This window comes from Dasypus novemcinctus, chromosome 15, assembly GCF_030445035.2.
Source record: "Dasypus novemcinctus isolate mDasNov1 chromosome 15, mDasNov1.1.hap2, whole genome shotgun sequence".
NCBI classification, from domain to species: Eukaryota; Metazoa; Chordata; class Mammalia; order Cingulata; family Dasypodidae; genus Dasypus; species Dasypus novemcinctus.
Genome location: NC_080687.1, coordinates 6,779,573 through 6,800,851, shown reverse-complemented (window position 1 = coordinate 6,800,851; position 21,279 = coordinate 6,779,573). Strand labels below are relative to the sequence as shown.

Sequence of the window (21,279 nt, the reverse complement as noted above, 5' to 3'; positions counted from 1 at the left end):
TTTGGAGTTTTCTGTGTAGACAATCATATCATCTTAAAATGACAGATTTGTTTCTTCTTTTCCAATCCTTATGTCTTTAATTTCTTTTTCTTATTTTACCTTATGATTGCCAGTAAACTGCTGAATAGCAAAAAAAAAAAAAAAAAAAAGTCAGTTGGAACCAGGTTGTGGAAGGTTTTTAAGATCAAACTTTGGAGCTTTCTCCTTACTCTTTGATCTGTGTGAATGAGAGGTGATTGAGATGATGGGTAAAAGATAGACTGCTAATGTGTTGTTGTGATTGTCTAAGGATGATGGTGGTGGGGTGGAAAGAACTTATTTGAGGAAGGTTTTTTAAAGAACAGCCTAAAAAGTCTGTCATTTTACTAAACATGGGGAAAAAAAGAGGAAGGAGCAGTCAGAAGGTTGAGGGTTTAAAAGCTAATGATGAGGAGCAAGGAGTTACACAGCTGCTGAGTAACTGTCCCGTTCTTGGTAAGTGGAGAAGAGCATTTATGCCCAGGAGGTCTGGCTTTAGAGCCCACTTGCCTACTCCTCATCTCCTGAAAAGATTCCCCTGGTAGTCCCCTCCAGTAATGATAAGTACCTATTTTACTGTTTCCAGTAGTGGCTGTTAACATTTTCAGTGCTATTTTATAGATGAATGACAGTATCTTTTTTTTTTCCCAATTCATATAACTAGTAAAGTTGAATATTTATTAGTAGTTTGACCCCCCCCCCCATTTCCTTCCTGGTTTAATTGCATTTCTTTGATTAATGCTTTTTATTTTTCTATGTGGGGTTTGGGAAATTATCTTACTCTTATTGATTATAAGAATGCTTTCTAAAATAAAGCTATCAACCCAGATAGATTGCCTTTTTTTTTTTAAAGACTTATTTTTATTTATTTCTCTCCCCTTCCCGCCCCCCCCCACCCCACTTGTCTGCTCTCTGTGTCCATTTGCTGTGTGTTCTTCTGTGTCTGCTTCTATTCTTGCCAGCGGCACTGGGAAATCCGTGTCTCTTTTTGTTGTGTTATTTTGCTGCATCAGCTCTCCGTGTTTGCGGTACCACTACTGAGGAGGCTGAATGAACTTTCTTTTGCACTGGGCGGCTTTCCTTACGGGGCACACTCCTTGTGCGTGGGGCTCCCCTATGCAGGGGACACCCCTGCGTGGCATGGCACTCCTTGCGTGCATCAGCACTGAGCATGGACCAACTCACCACACGGGCCAGGAGACCCTGGTTTTGAACCCTGGACCTCCCATGTGGTAGGCGGATGCTCTGTCAGTTGAGTCAAGTCTGCTTCCTTAGATTGCCTTTTAAATTTGTGCTTAACATTCATTAATATTAAATCGTATAACTAAATCTTTCAGTTGTTTTTGTTTTTGTTTCTGTCTTTGGTATCATTTTAGGTGGTTCTTTTTAGATTTACATCTTTAATTGGTCTGGAATTTATTTTGGTTTAAGGAAGAGCTAGTTGATCTACTCCATTTATTGAAAAATGTATTCCTTTCTAATTGCTGATAAAATTTTTATTATAGCATAAATTCTTATCTGAGTATACTCCTTAGATTTTTTTTTTGTTTTCTTTGTCTTCTGAAGTTTTTATACCTTTTTTCATTGTTCAAATCAGTCAGTCAGAAATGAATAAAACTTAATTTTTTTCTAAATTCCACACATAAATGAGATGTTAAAAACATCCCTTGACATCTCTGACAGAAAATCAGAGCAGCTGTTCCCTGAATGATGGCATAGTTAAAACTAAAATAATATAAAAATCATCTGAAAAAAAATATTTATTGAACACTATCAAACAAAGCAAAAATAACTTGTTTTTTGCAGACAGAAAATGTGCTTCTATTCATTTGGGCTTTGAAGTTCAGTGTATATAACCTTTAAAATTATATAACACACCCTACTGATTTATAAATGTGATTGTGGCTGAAAGGGGTGGTCTAGGGAGATTAATGTTAATTGAAAGACAACTTGAGGATAATCCAGGAACAGTATAATGTAGTGAGTTTGGTGGTAGATGAGGATTGTGGTTAATAATATAAATACAAGAATATTCTTCTACAAAAGGTATTAAGAATATGGAAAAATGAAACTATCATAATTTATAGACTATAGTTAATAGTAATATTTTAATATTTTTGTTGCAAAGGCAAAGAAAGTACTATATCAGTGCTAAAGGTTAATAAAAAGGGATATAGGGTTTAGTTTTATGAGATATGAATTTCTTTATTTTCTTCATTAACAAGAAGACCGTGGTCATGTCATTTAACCAGTCTGTGCTCATTTATGTATTTTTCTGAACATTAGAAAAACAATTGAATTTGTTTTTAGGGTTGAATGAGATAGACGTGCCTTGACAGAATATATATATTTTTATATATATTCTGTGAGTATGTGTGTATATAAAATTCCTTGGTGTTAATTACATTCACAGTCTTGTGTTACCATCACTAGCACCAGCACCCATTTCCAAGACGTTATCATCATTGCAAACAGAAGGTCTGTGCCAGTTATCACTAAATCCCTATTCCATGCCCTGGAAAATGAGAGGTCAGCTGACATCTCAGGCCATTGGAAAGGTGAGGATTTAGAGGTGCTGGATACTAAAGCGAGCAAGTCTGAGGCCAGTCCTGAGGCCGAAAGGGGGAGCATTGGTTGAAGTCCGCAGAAAGGACAGAGATGCCCTTCTGCATCCATAGTAAGAGTCTAAAATTTTATTCTGTGGAGAAATTGGATTAGAGCAACTTTAGAGTCAGAGACATCAGGCTACATAGAGGACAACCAGGAGCAGGTAAAATTGGAAACAGGAGTTAAAAACATGTTATTGTGCAGAATTGTGAAAATCCCAAGGTTAGGGAATGCTGGCAGTCAGACACGCAGCTTCCTGAGTAGGAGATTGGAGGCTTCTCTGGAGAAACTCAGCGACTTCAGTTTATTATCCAACAATAGAGTGTCCCGGCTGACAAGCTCCTCCCTGGTGCACACTGAGCTTCTAAATACCTGCTTTTACTAAAAACCTTGCTCTTAATAATCACGCATCCAGGGATCCCTAAATATTTGAGGAAAGCCTCCAATGTGAAAGACAGAAAGTAAAGCTAGTGAAAAGTGAACTTTGAGAAAATTGAAATACAGGGAACAGAAGAAAACTTAAAAATGAAAAAAAAAAGACAGATAAAACATCATATTCAATAAGCTAAGAATGGAATGGTATAAAATTCAGAGATTCAGAGAATAAGAAAATGTTTTAAATTTAAAATATAACAGTAATAAAAATGTTTTAGATAGATTAAAAGTTAAAATTAAGGAAGTCTTCCAGAAAGTAGAACAGAAACATGGTGATGGACAAATAAGAGAGAGAATATATGAAAACTAAGCAATCCATCCAGGAAGTCAACATTCAAGTAAAAGGATTTCCACAAAGGCCAGAAAAAGGATTGGGAAAGGCATTTTCAATGAAAATAAATCTCAGAACTGAAGATCATGACTCTCCAAGTTAAAATGGCTTACAATTCCCCAGCATAATGAATGTAAAAATATTTTCCTCAACATAGTACACTAAGAAAATTGAGAATACAGGGATGAAGTGGGAAGTTTTAAAAATCTTCCAGAGGGGAAAATTATAACTTAGTCACACCAAAAAGATTGGGAATTCTCAGCAGCAGCAATAGGATGAGTAGGGCAGTGGAGCAGTGCCCTTGAACGTCTGAGGAAAAGTGGTCTTTAATGGGGAACTATCTGCAGCCAAACGAGGGTTCAGGTGTGAAGGCACAGGAGTGGCGATGGAGGGTCCTATACCCTCCTCAGGAAAATTCCTGGTTGTCTTCCCACAAAACAAAGGAATGAACCAATGAAGAAGAAGATAGAAGACTCAGAAAATGGACTCTAAAACAGAAGGAAGGGAAGACAGACTTGGGATGACAGTTAACAGCAGCAAATATAGAAAGCAAACTGTTTCTCAGAGCAAGAGGATGCATATATATATATATATATGGCTCTGCATCCTCTTGCTCTGAGGATATATATATATAGGAGGATTCTGTTCAAGATATGTTGACCTTGTAAAATTAGTATTCAGGGGGTTCACTCTTGTGCTGGAGAATTTGGGAACAATTGTGATAGTCATAGAAAACTTAACACACAGAAAGGCAAAATGATTCTTCTAGAAAAAACAAAGCAGAACAAGAGTCCAATCATAGTACATTCCTGGGTGCAGCTGTGTAAGCAGTATTTTACTTGCTCATTATTGGGCCACCTGCCTATACTGTGTGTTGAAGAACTCTGCATTGGCAGTGTGGTGTAGAGATAAAGAATGGGGATTCCGGGGCCAGTGCTTTAGGGACCCACCATTTTAGCAGGGTAACTTTAGTTTCCTGATATGCAAAATGAGAAAAATTAACCTTCTTTGTAGTGGTTGTGAGGAGTAAATAAAAGTGCATGTAAATTGCTTTGGATGATTGCTTAATAATAAATATTAACTGATATTTTTATCAGTATTAAATTGGAAGTTGGGAGCAGATGTGACTCAAGTGGTTGAGTGCCTGCCTTCCACATGGGTTCCTGGGTTTGGTTCCTGGTGCTTCCTGATAAAACAAAAACAGACAACAAGCAAAGCAAATGAATAAACCATCTCAGGGAAGCCAATGTGGCTCAGTGGTTGAGCGCCACCTTCCCAGATACATGATCGTGGGTTCAATCCCTGGTCCCCAGTACTTTAAAAAAAAGGACTTGTAAAATAGTCTCAAAAATCATAAAAGAGGGGGAGGCTATGGTTGGTAAGTAACTCTGGGGAGAAGGAGTAGGTTGGGACTGCTATTTTTCAGTGTAATTCTAGAAGAAAACCTATAACAAGAATAGGAAAAAAGTTTTAAAGAGGTTTTAGATTACAGAAAAGTGGATGGGGGTGATGATCATGCAGGGATGTGAGAAGGATTGACAGTACTAGAATGTGAGAGGAGAGTGAGTAGGGTTGGGGTTGGGTTGAGTTATTCATGAAACTGGGGGGAGGGATGTAGGAAGGACAGGTGAACTCTGGGGAGGTGGAGGACTCTGGTTGAAATACACCCCTTTTTAAGGCTTTGTTCAAAGTGGCAGTTAGTGAGATCTGCCTGAGACATGCCTTAAAAGTGTAGCCTCTGGAATGACCCCCCAACTCATTTTGAAATCTCTTAGCCATAAAACACTTTTGTATTTGATGCTTACCCTTTTTTTTTTTTTAAGATTTAAAACTTTTTCTCTCCCCTTCCCCCCACCCCAGTTGTGTGCTATCTGTGTCCATTTGCTGTGTGTTCTTGTCCGATTCTGTTGGTGTCAGCAGCATGGGAATCTGTGTCTCTTTTTGTTGTGTCGTCTTGCTGCGTCAACTCTCTGTGTGTGCGGCGCCATTCCTGGTCAGGCTGCACTTTCTTTCGCGCTGGGCGGCTATCCTTACGGGGCGCGCTCCTTGTGCATGGGGCTCCCCTGTGCGGGGACACCCCTGCGTGGCAGGGCACTCCTTGCGCACATCAGCATTGTGCATGGGCCAACTCCACATGGGTCAAAGAGGCCCAGGGTTTGAACTGCAGACCTCCCATGTGGTAGACGGGCGCCCTATCCACTGGGCCAAGTCTGCTTCCCTGATGCTTACCCTTTTGATTAAGGTCTTTTTTCCAAATGCATCTTTGATTGGTGCTTTGTATTAATCCCTTGGTGCCAGGGAGGCTTATCTCCGAGAGTCATGTTCAACACTGGGGAAAAGGTAGTGCATTTATTGCTGAGTTTGGTTTAGAGATAGGCCACGTTTGAGCAACAAGGAAGTTTTCAGGAGGTAACTCTCAGGCAATAAATAGTATTAGGCTAAGTTCAATTTTACAAGAATAAGATTCATAGCTACATGCATTAATATTGAGAGCTTGACATATTGGTCTGTTAATGTACTCAAGAGATTCTTCCCCCTCTGCTTGAGAACATAGCAGGATTCTCCAGGATGGGAGTTTAGTATTTTATTGTTTATAGTGTGGGTCTCCACCCACTGAGATAACCCCCTATGACAAGATGGACACATTCATATTCTGTAGAAGCATGCCCCAGGTGCACCCTTTCCTACACATTTCCCCACCACTGACACCTTACACCAATGACTACCTTATCAGAGGTTCTTCCCAGATTGAGCATAGGCTCACTACTCTCTACTCCCTTTCTGTCTCCTGGTAACTTATCTTCCAGATTCTAGCTCTGCAAGTCTGCTCAGTAGGCTTAGGGCATATCAGTGAGATCATGCAGTATTTGCCTTTAGTGACTGGCTTACGTCACTCAACATAAGGTCTTTGAGATTCATCCATGTTGTTGCATATGTCACTGTTTCATTCCTTCTTACAGTTGCGTAACATTCCTTTCTATGCATATAACATATTTTACTTATCCATTCATCTGTTGATGGGCACTTGGATTGCTTCCAACTCTTGGCAATAGTGAATAATGCCACTATGAGCATTGATGTGCCTATGTCTGTTCATGTTCTTGCTTTCAATTCTTCTGGATATATACCTAGTAGTGGAATTGCTGGATCATATGACAATTCTTTGGTTGGCTTCCTGAGGAACTGCCAAACTGTCCTCCACAATGGCTACACCGTTCTGTATTCCCACCAGCAGTGGATGATGTTTCCATTCCTCCACATCCTCTCCAACACTTTTAGTTCTGTTTGTTTGTTTTTTTGAAATAGCAGCCAGTCTAATATATGTAAGATGATATCCCATTGTAGTTTGAGCTGCATTTGCCTAATAGCTAGTGATATTGAGGATCTTTTCATGTACTTTTTTAGCCATTTGTATTTCCTCTTTGAAAATATGTCTATTTAAATCTCTTCCCATTTTATTTTCGAGATGTAGGATTTCTTTATATATGCCAGATATTAGATCCTTATTGGATAAGTGGTTCCCAAATATTTCCTCCCATTGAGTAGGCTGCCTTTGCACATTCTTGACAAAGTCCTTTGAAGTACAAACGTTTTTAATTTTGAGGAATTCCATTGACTATGAGGTGCAGAGGTGCCCAAAGATGTACTTACCAAATCCAATGGATGTGTCATGATGATGGGAACGAGTGTTGTTGGGGGGGGAGAGGGGGGGTGGGGGAGCGGGGTTGAATGGGACCTCACATACATATTTTTGATGTAATATTATTACAAAGTCAATAAAAAAAAATTTTGAGGAATTCCCATTTATCTGTTTTTTCTTTCAATGCTTGCACTTTGGATGTAAAGTGGTTTTTGAAACCATTTCCCACTTCAAGATTTTCGTAGCTGCTACCCTACATTATCTTTTAGGAGCTTTATGGTCTTGATCCTTATTGAGTTAATTTTTGCATAGGGTGTGAGATGTTTATCCTCTCTCATTCTTTTGAGTATGGATATCTAGAGTTCTCAAGCACCATTTGTTGAAGAAGCTATTCTGTCCCTGTTGAGTGGGCTTGGTGGTCTTGTCTGATATCAGTTGGTCATATATGCGCGGGTCTATATCAGAACTGTCAGTTCTCTTCTGTTAGATAATATGTCTGTCCTTGTGCCAATATCATGCAATTTTGACCACTGTAGCTTTGTAGTATGCTTTAAAATCAGGTCCCACTGCTTCTACTTTTGCTCTGCTAGCCTGCTCTCCAAATATTGGTCTAAAGTAAAATCGTGCTCTGTACTTAATCTAGTATGTGCTTGTAATCTGACGCTTGCTTCTGTTTTCAGAAACATCTTTTACCTTCTCATGGTCTTTCTTTCTAGCCAACGGAACTTATTCCTGTTCTTCACATGTGCTAAATTCCTTCTTTAGATGATTTGTATTTGGTATTCTTTCTGCTTAGGCTGATTTTCCCACTTTTTTTTTTTTTTTTTAATATGACTGGCTCTTGTCTGCTTTTCATCTTAAATTGTAATCACATCAGAAATGCCTTCTGACACTACTGTCACTGTAATAGAACCTCACCTCTTATAATGGCCAGCTTTAACTGCTTTGTCGTCCTTATTCTCTGATTATCTTTTTATTTATTTATTTTGGTAGTTTTGGCCTTTACTAGGGTAATAGTTCCATGTTTCATTCTCACTTTTGAATTCTGAGTTTACTTTGGACGTTAATGAATTATAATAGTAACTATAGAGCTAATCTATATTGAGTTGAAGCAGTGTGTTAGCATCTTTGCTCTGTTTTATATGTATTATCTTGAGTCTATACAAGAACTCTGTAATGCAGTTATCCTTGTCTACCAGTGGAGATGGTGCTTTAGTGTGCCAAAGGGCTGCCCATATAGAGTACCAGAAATGTGCTGGCTTTTTCCCCCTACCCTTTCCCCCGCCCTTTTTTTTGCTGTCTGTGTCCATTTGCTGTGTGATCTTCTGTGTCTGTTTCTTTTTTTGTCTTCTCTTCTCGTTTTTTTCCTCTAGGATTCAACAGGATTTGATCCTGGGCACCTCTGATGTGGAGAGAGGTTCCCTGTCACTTGTGTCACCTCAGTTCCTGGTTTATGTTGCGCCTTGCCTTGAGTCTCCCCTTGTCTCTCTTTTGTTGTGTCATCATCTTGCTACGTGACTCACTTGTGCAGGCACTGGCTTGCTGCATGGGCACTTGGCTTGCCATGCGGGCGCTTGTGCAGGTGCTCAGCTCGCTGTGCAGGCACACTTGGCTTGCCGCACGGGTACGCTTTTTACTAGGAGGCCCCAGGGATTGAACCCGGGTCTCCCATATGGTAGGTGGGAGCCCAATTACTTAAGCCACATCTACTTCCCTGTGTTGGCTTTTATAAAGGATATTTATTTTGGGTAAGAGCTTACAGTTCCAAGGCTGTGAAAAGTGCAACTTAGGGTGCCATGAGAGGTGCTTTCTAACCCAAGTGAGCTGCCACATACTGAAGCAAGATGGCAGGCAATCTCTGCCTTCCCCTCCAGAATCTGCTGTGTCGTAGAACTCAACTTTGAGCGACCAGGCATAGGGCTTGTCTCTTTCCAGACCTCTTGTATCAGTCTCTGCTGTTCTGCTCTCTTTCTGGGTTCAGCTCTAATCTATCAGGCTATATAGCCTGGCATGTATCCTCTTCAGTTGCTCTGTGGTCCCAGCCTCTTGGAGTCTTCATCCTTAAGCGGTCTTCTCTCTCACATTGCAGAATCAAATATGCTGGCTTCCTTTTTCCTCTCTCTTTGTCAGTGTGAGCCCATTTATATGAGACCCAGTAAGGGGACGGAAACTCAGCCTGAGTCCGCCTCACTGCCTTAGTACCATCAAAAGCCCTAAAGCATTCTTATCAAGTAATCTAATCAAAGCCCTCTCAGCTGAATCTAATGCAATCAAAGGGCATCACACTCAGAGGAATATATTAGTTTGCAACATAATCCTTCTCTTTTGGGGATTCATAAAATAATCTCAACTGCCGTGGATGGTAAGACTTATAAAGTTTACAAACCTTGCCTAAGAGTCAAGGACAAAGTAAGAGTTAAGGAGGTATCTTTTATTTTAAAAGTTCATACTCTGTTCTCTTACTATGCTGCCTCCTACCTGCAGAATGGAAACCTTCCATTGAGTGAGCATTTCTTGTGCATCTCAGGGGTACCTTAACACATAGGAACAGTTTTATTTAGCATGTTGAAAGAGTGGTGGCTGTTACACTTGAGGATAAAAAAGTAGGTTGGGGCAGATGTTGAACCTCAGTGCTTTAAAAAGGGATTTCAAGTTTATGTTGCTTATGGAGTAAGAGATTGACCTGATCAACTTTTTATTTAAGAAATAACACTTTGTTAAAATGTGGAAGACATAGAAGAGGACTGGGTCAGAATTTAGGTAGCCAACTATTAAAAAATGTTTCAGTAGGTCAGGTGTGTAAAGAAAAAAGAGACCTAGAAACAGGGCAGTGGTGGCAGGGAAAAGCGGACTGTGACTTTGTAACTTGCTGGCCCTGGGGGCAGTGAGGGACACATGTCCTGAGGATGTCTTTTCTGAGGAAGAGTGAATGAATGGGAACTCTGTGCTTCTGCATATTTTTTCTATAAACCTACATCGTCTCTAATGGAAAAAAAAGTGAATGAATGGTGACATCAGTAACCAGGGATAAATATTAGAGGAGAAAGAAAACAATGAGTTTGATTTTGGATATGTGGTAGTTTTATTCCTACATACATTTAGGTAAAAAATCTTGGGAAGAGGATTCAGGCTGGATATGTTTACTTGTGAAAATGGAAGATATTAGAATAGATCAGGGAAAATTGGCAGAAAAAGAAGAAATGCCCTCAGAAGTAATAATTTTAAGGGGATGATAAATTGAAGAGGATCCTGTAAAAACGAACAGATACATTTGATTCCTAGCTTATCCTCAAATTTGAGTACCTAATATTTTTATAGAAACATAGATCTAGGAAACATTTGAGGAAGCATTAAATAATAGAATTTTCTTGTATTTTGATATGCATTATGTCTTTATGTAACTTAGTGTCTATTTGTTTTTTTGTAAAAAGAACAGATACCAGTGTATTTAGGTATTTGACAATGACTTGGAAACGTTTATATTGAAGTAAAATAAGCCTGTGTTTTTCAGAAGAAAGTTTCAAAAATTTCCTTTTTTGTCTTTTGTAGTACCTTTTCTAATATTCTAGTGATGATTGCTATATGTCTGTTACATAGATATTTTTGTACCTTTGTGTTTCTTACCATAGTGCCTGACATGCGGTCATATGTGGTAAATGGTTGGAAAGTGTTTTGTGTTGCCCTTTCTCCTTTATTTCTGCATACATTGTTGTTCTTAGCGGACTAGCAATGAATTTTGGGTAATTTAAAAAAATCCATCATTTATCCATTTGGGCATAGAGTGACTATGGAAAAGGCACTAGTAAAAATATAAATAGCATTACTAAAGAAAAATTAAGTTGGCTGTGGTCTGTGTATAAAATATTTAGTATTATTTTTCTTAAACATCATAAATGACAACTTGATTTTTGTTATACTTTAGTGCTCTTATTAAGCAAGTGAACAAATCAATAGATGGAACGGCAGATGATGAAGATGAGGGTGTTCCTACTGACCAGGCCATCAGGGCGGGTCTTGAGCTGCTTAAGGTAAATATGTGTTGGAAAGTAAGTGCCTAATTAGGTAACCTCTAGATCTCATTTATATTTTTATTCTTGAGGTTAGTTTCTGGAGTTTATATAGCCTAAAGTTAAATTGTCTTAATTGTTTTTGCATAATTTAGTAAGTTGCATGTTTGTTCTAATATGTAAGTGGAATAATTTCAGGTTTAAAATTGTATTATCTAACTCAATATTAGTAATATTAAAATAGTGGAGTAGTGTAATTAAAATGTAGCATTAGGAAGAATATGGTAACCTACCATAGAATTAACCAAATTCTTCCTAAAAGTCCTCTTTATTTCTATTTTGTTACTGATAATAAAAGTATGTTTGTTGTTAACAGTTTAGAAAATATAAAATCATAAAGAAATCATTTGGAATAATACCGTACATAAAAACGAAGAAATTTGCTTCCTTCTAATAGTATAAAAATGTCATTTTTATGGACTTGAGCAGACTGAATATATAATTTTATATTCTAATTATTTTCCCTTATAAAATTGTAAACGTTTTTCTCAGAATTTTTTTAAGGCAGTGTTTTTGAGAGTGTCAGAGAAACAGAACTGCTTTTTGGCCTTCATTTACTAGCTATGTGCTTTTGGGCAAGTTAATTTCCTCTGGTTGCTCATCTGTAATGGAGATACTAAAAGTATTTACCTCAAAGAATTAAATTAAATCGTGAACATGAATTTCTTAGTATAGTGCCTAGCCCATAGTAAAAATAATAATCAGCATTGTTTTTTGGAACGGTGATTAGTCCACTTTTTGGGTAAGTCATATAGTGTTTAAAACTGTCTTCGTATTGTTGCTTATTTAGATTTTTCCAAAAGTATTTCTTTTCTAAACAGTGCTAGGATAGTATCCCCGTGTAAGATCTCTTTTCAGTGTCTTTTTCCCTTTGGAATCCTAGAAAAGGGTGTTACTGAGAAGGACTGTTTTCAAAATTTTGGGATGTATATTGACAGATTCCTTTACTGAGCAGTGGCCCCTACATACAGTCCCATCGATAATGTGTGAAGGTGCCTGTTTCCTTACCTTCACAGACATTAAATATTGTAAATTTTTTAAAGGTTTGCTAATTTTATAAGCCAAAATATTTTAATTTGCATAACCGTTGTAAGTGAGGTCCACTTCCATAATTCAGTCATTTGTATTTTCCTTGTGATGAATTCATTGTTTTTTATCCTTGTCCATATATCTACTAGCATCTCAATCTTTTGCTTTTTTTTAACTGAACTTTTTATACATTAAAGATATTAACTCTTGTACAATTTGTTTTGCTTTTATTGATTTGCTGTTTTTTTTTTTTTGCGGGGGCGACACTGATTTTTGAGTTTCTTTTGGTATATAAAAGTTGCAATTTTAAGTAGTCAGAATCTTCCATATTTTCATTTGCTTTGTTATAGGACATATTTAATATGTAAAAATATGACATAGAATCTTTGATTAGAGATTAAGATATAAAAATAATATAATGTAAGTTATAAACTAGAGTGATAAAATGAACACCAGTGCAAATTAAATAGAATATTAACCTAAACTAAATAATGTATTTACAGTACTATTAAAGTTCTTTGTGCGGTTTTTCCCACTCATAACTCCCAGGTATAATCATCCTGAATTTTGGATTTACTACTCTCTTGCTCTTCTTTATAATTGCACCATTACTGACTGTATATATTTCTAAATGACATAATGCTAACTTTGCTTGTTTTTGAATTTCATATTTTATATTTTATACAGAATATGTTTTCTGTTGTATTTTTTAATAATCGATTACAACCTATATAATATAAATTCTTCTATTTCTAGGGTTCATTAATTGTTTTTTTTCCCCTATTACATGATTCTTCTAATGTACCATGTCTAACTGATTATTTTAACCTTTTAATACTTTTTACACTGCCTGTTAAATATTTGATCCCTTTTCCTGGCTTTTTAATAAAAGCGTTCTTAGCTAGTCTCCTCTAACAACCTTTATTTGGAAGAAGAGAGACATTTTGTTAAATTCTCTCTCCGTGTACCTCCTCCTACCCTTATTCCCCCCCCATCACCCCTGCCTCCCCAGAAATCCACGAACGTTAATCAAAATTGAAATTATTTTGCCTAGTATTAACATGTATTTAAGTTTGGAAGAATTAACTTCTTTATATCATGTAGTCTTCCTACACAGGAACATTTATTTCTGTCTTTTGGTAGTAGATTTGAGTAAGTTTCACAGTTTATTTATATTGTTCTCATTTTCTCGTTAGCATAAATACTTTTGAATTGACTCTTGATTTGTGTATTTCTAATCTGTGTTATTTTAGAGTTAAATATTTATAAAGGTGGAAAGGGTTTAAAAATAATTTTTATGACTCATTTTATAGGTACTCTCATTTACCCATCCCATATCATTTCATTCTGCTGAAACATTTGAATCTCTCCTGGCTTGTCTGAAAATGGATGATGAAAAAGTAGCAGAAGCTGCACTACAAATTTTCAAAAACACAGGAAGCAAAATTGAAGAGGATTTCCCACACATCAGATCGTGAGTTGAATTTATTTTGATAACTATCTTGGGAAATAGAATTATAATTTCTTGTTTCTTGATTTACATAATAGTTCTTCTGATCTTTCAAGTTTTGAGGGAAAAAATGAATAGATTATTGTGGGTTTGTACTGTTCAGTTTGGTTCTCATTTCCTGGGAGAAAGCCTTGGTATTTTAGAAGATTCATGAAAATGTGAAATAAACATGGCATATCTTCCTAAAGTGTCAGTACTATGTCAAGATTTTGGCAAAAACAAATTTTAATAGTAAAACAGTCCCTGGTATATTATGGCGTAGAATAAACAATTCACTTTAATTTAAGTTATAATGGGAGAATTCCAAAGGAATTTCAGCAGGACTGTCCATTGCATTCTCCACTTTTCTCTGTGATTAACAGCAAATTTTCTCAGACTGCTTTACCTGACACAGGGAAGTGGGGATCATATGATCCTCATCATGTCAGCAGTATGATTGTTCCAGTGTTTCCAAGAATAGGAAATTGTGCTGTTATCCTGTGAACTCTTAAGAGTTCTTAATCACTGTACAGGAGTTTTATAAGAGCTCAGGAGATGAAGTTTTCATTCTCTGTGGGCCCCCTTACTTCTCTTTATCCACCTCTCCTGCCTATTCCTGGAGAGAGGACCTGAGAGCTGCTTGGGTTCTGGCCACAGTCATGGATGGTTGGATCTCCCCTCCACCCTGCTGCTTCTGGCTCAGCTTCTGTTGGGAGCTACTCTAGTCAGCTGTGACTGGAGTAGCTCGCCTCTTCATGCAGAAGAACCGTCCGGGGCCCCTTTCCTTGGAAGGAGACTGGTTAAAGCTAGCTGGTGGTGTATTAGGTACAACTTTTGTTAACCCTTTCTGTTCATGTGACCTTAATCAATTCTTGGAACTACTGATAAATAGGACAGAGGCATTATTTAAATGGTAATTGAACTACACCAGAATTTTGTAACAGTATTTTCTCTGACAAGAGTATAGAACCTTATTGCTCAGAACTAACTTCTTAATTTCGATGTGAGTCCAGAGCATACATTTCCCTTTGGAATGGTGCTGTGGCTCTACTATTCGTATCAGAACCTCTGGAAGTTTGCTAACTATCCATGTTTATTAAAGGCCCACTTATGATACTGTCTCATTTAAACTGTATAGCGGTACAGTTACATGCTTTTATTTTCCTAGTCTTCCAAATGAGGAAACTGTGGTTCAGAGGTAAATGGCTCTAAGTCGTAGCAGTTGGTGGAACTAAGATTTGAATTCAGGTATGCTTGGCTCTAGTCTTTGGCTATCCATTATTGTTCAGTTCTCTTCTTAATTAGAACTTTGTACAAGTTTTAGTTTGATTTACTCACTGGAGGTTTTAATTATCTGCATTCTAGACTCTCTTTCCTAGAACCCTCTTTGAAGGAACATTAATGTATTTGTAGGAGAACTATGAGAACACGGTAGAAAGATAGATGTTTTAGAACATTCTAGGGCATTTAAAAACATATTCTGCTTTAATATGGAACTGGAATACTTAAAATTATTTGATTTATATGCTGAATATCTCCTATGTCTCTTGGGGAAAGTTGACCTAGCTGATAATGAATGCCTACTGTATGCACACACTGTTCTAGATGAAGTATCTCATAGAATATGTCTTCTAGGAGTTAAAAATATGAATTCAGATTTTATGTTTAGAATTTTTAATTGGGAGAGTTGGTTTTGAGAAGAAATTGTGGAAGTAATTATCTTCCCTAGAATTTACCAAAATTACCTAAAGAACCAAAAGAAAAATGTATCCAAGTGGAAGCTACCAAACTAGATAGAATTGGGACCAGATATAATGCTATTTAGACTGAATTGAATTTGAGAACATTGGCCATCAAACACATATCCCTGAATCTGGTGTATAAGGCAGTGTATACTAAGTGTCTTGTCATTTGCTAATTTAGTGGACTGAGAGATTGAGGTATAGGCAGGTTTTGAGAGAAAGAAGGAAAAGCCTATCTCTGCTGAAACAGGACTAAAGGGAAGCTTATGTGGTTGTCCATTTTTCTTTAGACTGACCTATTTTTCTTAACAGGAAGAGCAAAGCTAAGGTGAGATAAGGCTAAGAGAATTGTGAAGCAATTGCCTCATTACCAGCTCTCTAGCTGCAGTACCAACCCACGAAACAAAAATGAGGGTGACTTATGGAGTTTCATTATGACTTAGCCTGTCAGTCAGGAGTCTGACTTACCCCAAAGTGGGCAAATGTGCCAGCACTGAGGGTCCTTTTAACGCATAGGAGCTTCCCATAGGCCAGTGGAGTGGTTCTAAACTTTGTAAGGGTTTCAGCAAACTTGGGGAGAAATTACACACAGAGAAAGGAATCACAGCCTTTAGTCATGACTCCCTCCTCCATGCTGTTCAGCCAGCTGATGGAGCAAATGTAGCCTAAGTTAGGGACTTTTTAAAAAAAGCTTGTTGAAGTACAGACAGCACTCATACGTAGACAATAAGTGTATAGTAGTGAACTTACTCTAAGAGAAGGACTTTGATATTCATTTTTTAAAAGAGTTCAGTGTCTAATCATCAGGGAGACAATACCTTATTTTTTTGTTTAAACAGCAGAACCAGAGAGATTTCTTTTGTTTAAAAATTAATGAACAGAATACAAATAAAATAACAAATATGAAACCTGTGTACTTATGGTAGCATTTAAAAGATAGTTGATAAGCACTGTTTGGAATATTTGAATTTTTCTAGGAAAAAAGAAAATTCCAGACAGATGTGCTGAACTGCCAAGCAAGGTAAATAGCAAATGATACGAAAGAAGAGAACGAAAATGAGATAATGTATGAAATGGGAAGGGGCAGAGCTCAGGATAAAGAGAGCAGAAACATATTTACATTATAGAATATAATTTATTACTAACACCAACGAGCAGAATAAACTACCGAGCTACCGAAAATGGAATCAGTAAGTTAGTGGTTGGGCTTGTGCGAAGTGCATAGAATGTGGAGAAAATAGGCAAAGAAATGAAGTCAGTGAGACAAAAAGAATGCCAGACAGTGAAAAGCTACAATTGGCTTCTCTGGAAAAGACATCAGAATCATAGGAAAATAAATTTTTAAATTGTAAACTTGTTTAGAATGAATGAAATAGTGAATCTGCAGATCAAGAAGGCTTGTCACGAAAATATCCTGGTTGAATTTACTGAATTTTGTGGAGTTATAGAAGTGATTTTACAAACATCAAGAAAAGAAATAGGCCATATGCAAAGGAAAAACAATGAGGCTGACTTCTTTTCAGTCATACAAGATTTCCAAAATTAATGGTTCAACAGGTAGAATGTTTTAATGGATGAAAGAAATATAACTAAAGAATTCCCTAGCCCATTAGTTGTGTTTAAATAAGGACTTGTTTATATAAGTACTCAGGAAATCACCCCTTAATGTTGAAATCACCTGTCTACCTAGTAGTATGCTTTTCCAAATTTAGTTTTTGCTTATACCCCTAGATGCAGATTTTTGTTTACATATACCAAATTTGTCTTTGTCTGTTATTGGACTCTCAGTATCCAAGTTTTATAGACGCATCTGTACAAATATATTTGAAAACCTGGATGGTGTTGTTTTTTTTTTTTTTTAGTATGGTATAAATTTTAAAAATCAGCTCAAGAAGATGAAAGAAAAAAACCTGATAGACTATAATTGTAAAATAAATTGGGAAAATCACCCTGTACTAAAAACACCAGTGAAAGTTCCATCTCGAGGAAGGTATTTTGAATCTACAAAAAGCCAGGAATTCTCATTTCTTAAAAGTCTATTTTAAAAAAAAATATTTATGGAGTTCCCAGTGTGTATCAGGTATTCTTTTAAGTGATAAGGATGTTGTAATGAGGACAAGTTAAGTCTCTGCCCTTTCATTTTTGTGGGGAAGAACAAGTATTTAGACAAAAGCAAAACTCACATTAAGTAAGTTGGAAACACAACTATTTAATACTGTTAAATATTACCCTAGGAACTTACCCTAGAACTTATTAGAAAAGGTGACCACATAAACGATTAACTGGGTCAGGTTCCAGGCATAGAAATAGAAACCCTAGGCGGATTTAAAACAATTCAATGTCTGTACTTGAAGGCTCAAAGAACAAAAAGTTTATGAAGCAGTGGAAGCAAATTCCATCCCTAGGACTAGTAGAACAACTGGGAAGAAGTGGTGATAAGGGGCACTTCCCGGTAGGTGCAAGAGGTCGACATGCCCAAACTGACAGCCAGCGTAGAAGTTGGCCGGGCTGTTGGGCTGTTGGATAGGGAAGGGGACAGCTCAGTGCCTCAAGAAACTCCAGTGTTTCTTAGTGGAAGGACCTAACAAGAAACTGGCTGTCAAGGGATACTAGAAAATGTAATCTCTGGATTTGCTTACTCTCAGCAGGTTATTGAAGGATAGGCTTAAAGCGCAGAGATTAATAGGTAAATAATGAGCACCGAGAATGTGAATGTAAATGTTAAAAGAATAAAACCAAGACAATCTAAATGTTCATCACAAAGATTGGTCAGGTTAGTTGTGGAATAGTCATAATACTAAAAAGCTGTGCAAGTATTTAAAAAAATGTTTAGCAGTATTTGAAATAGGTTCTCCCTAATATTGCTGGATGAAAAACTATGTTTCCAAACAGAGTAGGTATTATGTATCCTTTTTGTTTAATAATAACACACATTATATATATATATATATATATATATACCTGTATATAAACTTTAGAAAAGAATTCCCGAAACATTAACAGTAAATACTTCGGGTTAGTGGGATTTTGAGTTTTTTCATTAATATTTTAAATATATTTTTAAGTATTGTTTGCATTTTCAACCTGTGCCTGATTATCATCAAGGAAAAAAACTTCAATTTGAAAGAAGGAATCAATTTACTGAGGGAATGACAGCATCATTTTAATAGGAACTTCTTAGTATGAAAAGCAACCACAGTGGGAGCTGTTTCCTTGGCAGTTCAGGAAGACTCCATCTAGTACTTCAGAATTCTTGAAATTTAGTCTGCCCCCTCCCTTGTTTTAGTCTGTTAAGGGTGCCAGTACAAAGATACCAGAAATGGGTTGACTTTTATAAAGGGAATTTTCGGGGATACAAGCTTAAACAGTTCTGATGCTATGAAATGTCCAAGTCAAGGCACCATCAGAGATGCTTTCTCAGCAAGGTCAGCTGCTGGCAGATCCTGGAGTCCTGCTGCGTGGTAAGACAAGATGGTGGCCGATCTCTGCCATTCCTGAGGTCCTCTCTCTCACTTGGCAAGCTCAAAATGGTAACTTCCCTGGGTCACACTTCACTGATATTCCAATCAAAGGCTCTAAGGTGATCTAATCAAGTGATCTGATCAAGCTTCTTAAACTGAATCTAATCAAAAGGCCATCTATACTTCATTTATAGGCACAGGTATAGGTTAGCTTAGGAACATAATTTTCTGGGATCCACAAAAGACAAACTAAGTTTATTATGTTTCAGTTTGTTTCTGTTTTCTGTGATTATTTTTTATTTATCCCCCTTCCCCCTCTTTGCCCCTTGCACTCGCTGTCTGCTCTGTCCATTTGCTGTGTGTTCTTCTATGTCTGCCTGTCTTCTCTTCTTATCATCTCTTTAGAAGACACCAGGAACCAATCCTGGGACCTTCCAATGTGGAAGAGAAACTCTCAATTGCTTGAACCACCTAAGCTCCCTGGTGGTTGTATCTTTCATTGTCTTTTCCTGTGTTTCTTTTTTGTTACGTCAGCTCACATGTGGGCCAGCTCTCTGAACAGGTCAGCTTGCCTTTACCAGGAGATCCTGGGAACTGAACCTGGGACCTCCTATATGATAGAAAGGAGCCCAGTTGCTTGAGCCACATCTGCTTCCCCTGTGATTACTTTTTAAAATAAATAAGCAAGAAGCGGACTTGGCCCAATGAATAGGGCATCTGCCTACCACGTGGGAGGACTGCGGTTCAAACCCTGGGCCTCCTTGACCCGTGTGGAGCTGGCCCATGCACAGTTATGATGTGCGCAAGGAGTGCCCTGCCACGCGGGGGTGTCCCCCGCATAGGGAAGCCCCACGCGCAAGGAGTGTGCCCCGTAAGGAGAGCTGCCCAGCGCGAAAGAAAGTGCAGCCTGCCCAAGAATGACACCGCCCACATGGAGAGCTGACACAGTAAGATGATGCAAGAAAAAGAAACACAGATTCCCGGTGCCGCTGAGAAGGATAGAAGCAGTCACAGAGGAACATACAGCGAATGGACACAGAGAGCAGACAAAGGGGGTTGGAGGAAGGGGAGAGAAAAAAATAAATAAAATAAATAAGCAAAACCTAGAATGAGCTTAAAATTTCTTACTACTGTCTTTATTTTTATTTTTTTAAAGATTTATTTTTAGTTATTTCTCTCCCCCTCCCCCCTGCCCCAGATGTCTGTTCTCTGTGTCTGTTTGCTGCATCTTCTTCTTTTTCTGCTTCTGTTGTTATCAGTGGCACAGGAATCTGTGTTTCTTTTTGTTGCGTCATCTTGTTGTGTCAGCTCTCCGTGTGGGCGGCGCCATTCTTAGGCAGGCTGCACTTTCTTTAGCGCCGGGCGGCTTTCCCTACGGGGTGCACTCCTTGCACGTGTGGCTCCCCTAAGTGGGGGACACCTCTGTGTGGCAGGGCACTCCTTGCGCACATCAACACTGTGCATGGGCCAGCTCCACACGGGTCAAAGAGGCCCGGGGTTTTGAACTGCGGTCTTCCCATGTGGTAGACGGATGCCCTAACCACTGGGTCAAGTCCCTTGCTACTGTCTTTAAACACTGCCAAAGAGAATTGGTGCTTCTTGTGTGTGTGACCCATAAATTTTGTCTTGATTCCTAAGAGATAATGAATGTTTGTATTGTACAGTATGATTTATGATAAGGAAGGTCCTATCTGGGTAGTTTAGTTGCTGAGGTAACCACAAAATAGTAAAAAGAAGCCACAAACCATAGACTATAAGGCTAGCATTTTAGTGAGACTCTTAATTTTTTAAAAAAGTTTATTATTGAAAATTTCATATGCATACAGAGGTAGATAAACTGCTATACCAAACTCCCTTTTATGTACCAACCAGCTTTAACAATGAATAACTTATCAATTTTGTTTCACCTGTACTTCTACCTATTTCCTGTGTTCCCCTTGTATTTGAAAGAAAATCTCAGCCTCTGTATTATATCATCTGTATATGTAAGTGTCTGAAAGATAAGGGCTCTTGAAAAAGTTTCATTACTTTTATTACAAACACAGTTAACAGTAGTTATTTAACAATAATAATATCCAGTCAATTTTCTTAAAAAAAGTCACTTTTTAAAAATTTATTTTTATTTATTTTTATTTTTTATTTATTTCTCTCCTCTTCCCCGCCCCAGTTGTCTGCTGTCTGTGTCCATTTGCTGTGTGTTCTTCTGTGTCCGCTTGTATACTTGTCAGTGGCACTGGGAATCTGTGTCTCTTTTTTTGTTGCATCATCTTGCTGTGTCATCTCTCCGTGTTTATGGCACCACTCCTGGGCAGGCTGCACTTTTTTCACCCTGGGTGGCTCTCCTTATGGAGCACACTCTTTGTGCGTGGGGCTTCCCTACGCGGGGGACACCCCTGCGTGGCATGGCACCCTTGAGCACATCAGCACTGCGCATGGGACAGCTCATCCCACAGGCCAGGA

General features: G+C 37.9%; 1 protein-coding gene across 4 annotated transcripts in view; it reads left to right on the top strand.

Moving 5' to 3' along the window:
• Positions 1-21,279, top strand: part of PDS5B (PDS5 cohesin associated factor B) — a 206,249-nt gene that overhangs the window by 111,731 nt on the left and 73,239 nt on the right. For all 4 annotated transcript variants that reach the window (XM_058276971.1, XM_058276969.1, XM_058276970.1 and 1 more), the window contains exons 18-19: positions 10,954-11,059; positions 13,441-13,601. In XM_058276971.1, the coding sequence (XP_058132954.1) occupies positions 10,954-11,059; positions 13,441-13,601 (267 nt within the window). The remainder of the gene's footprint in view (positions 1-10,953; positions 11,060-13,440; positions 13,602-21,279) is intronic.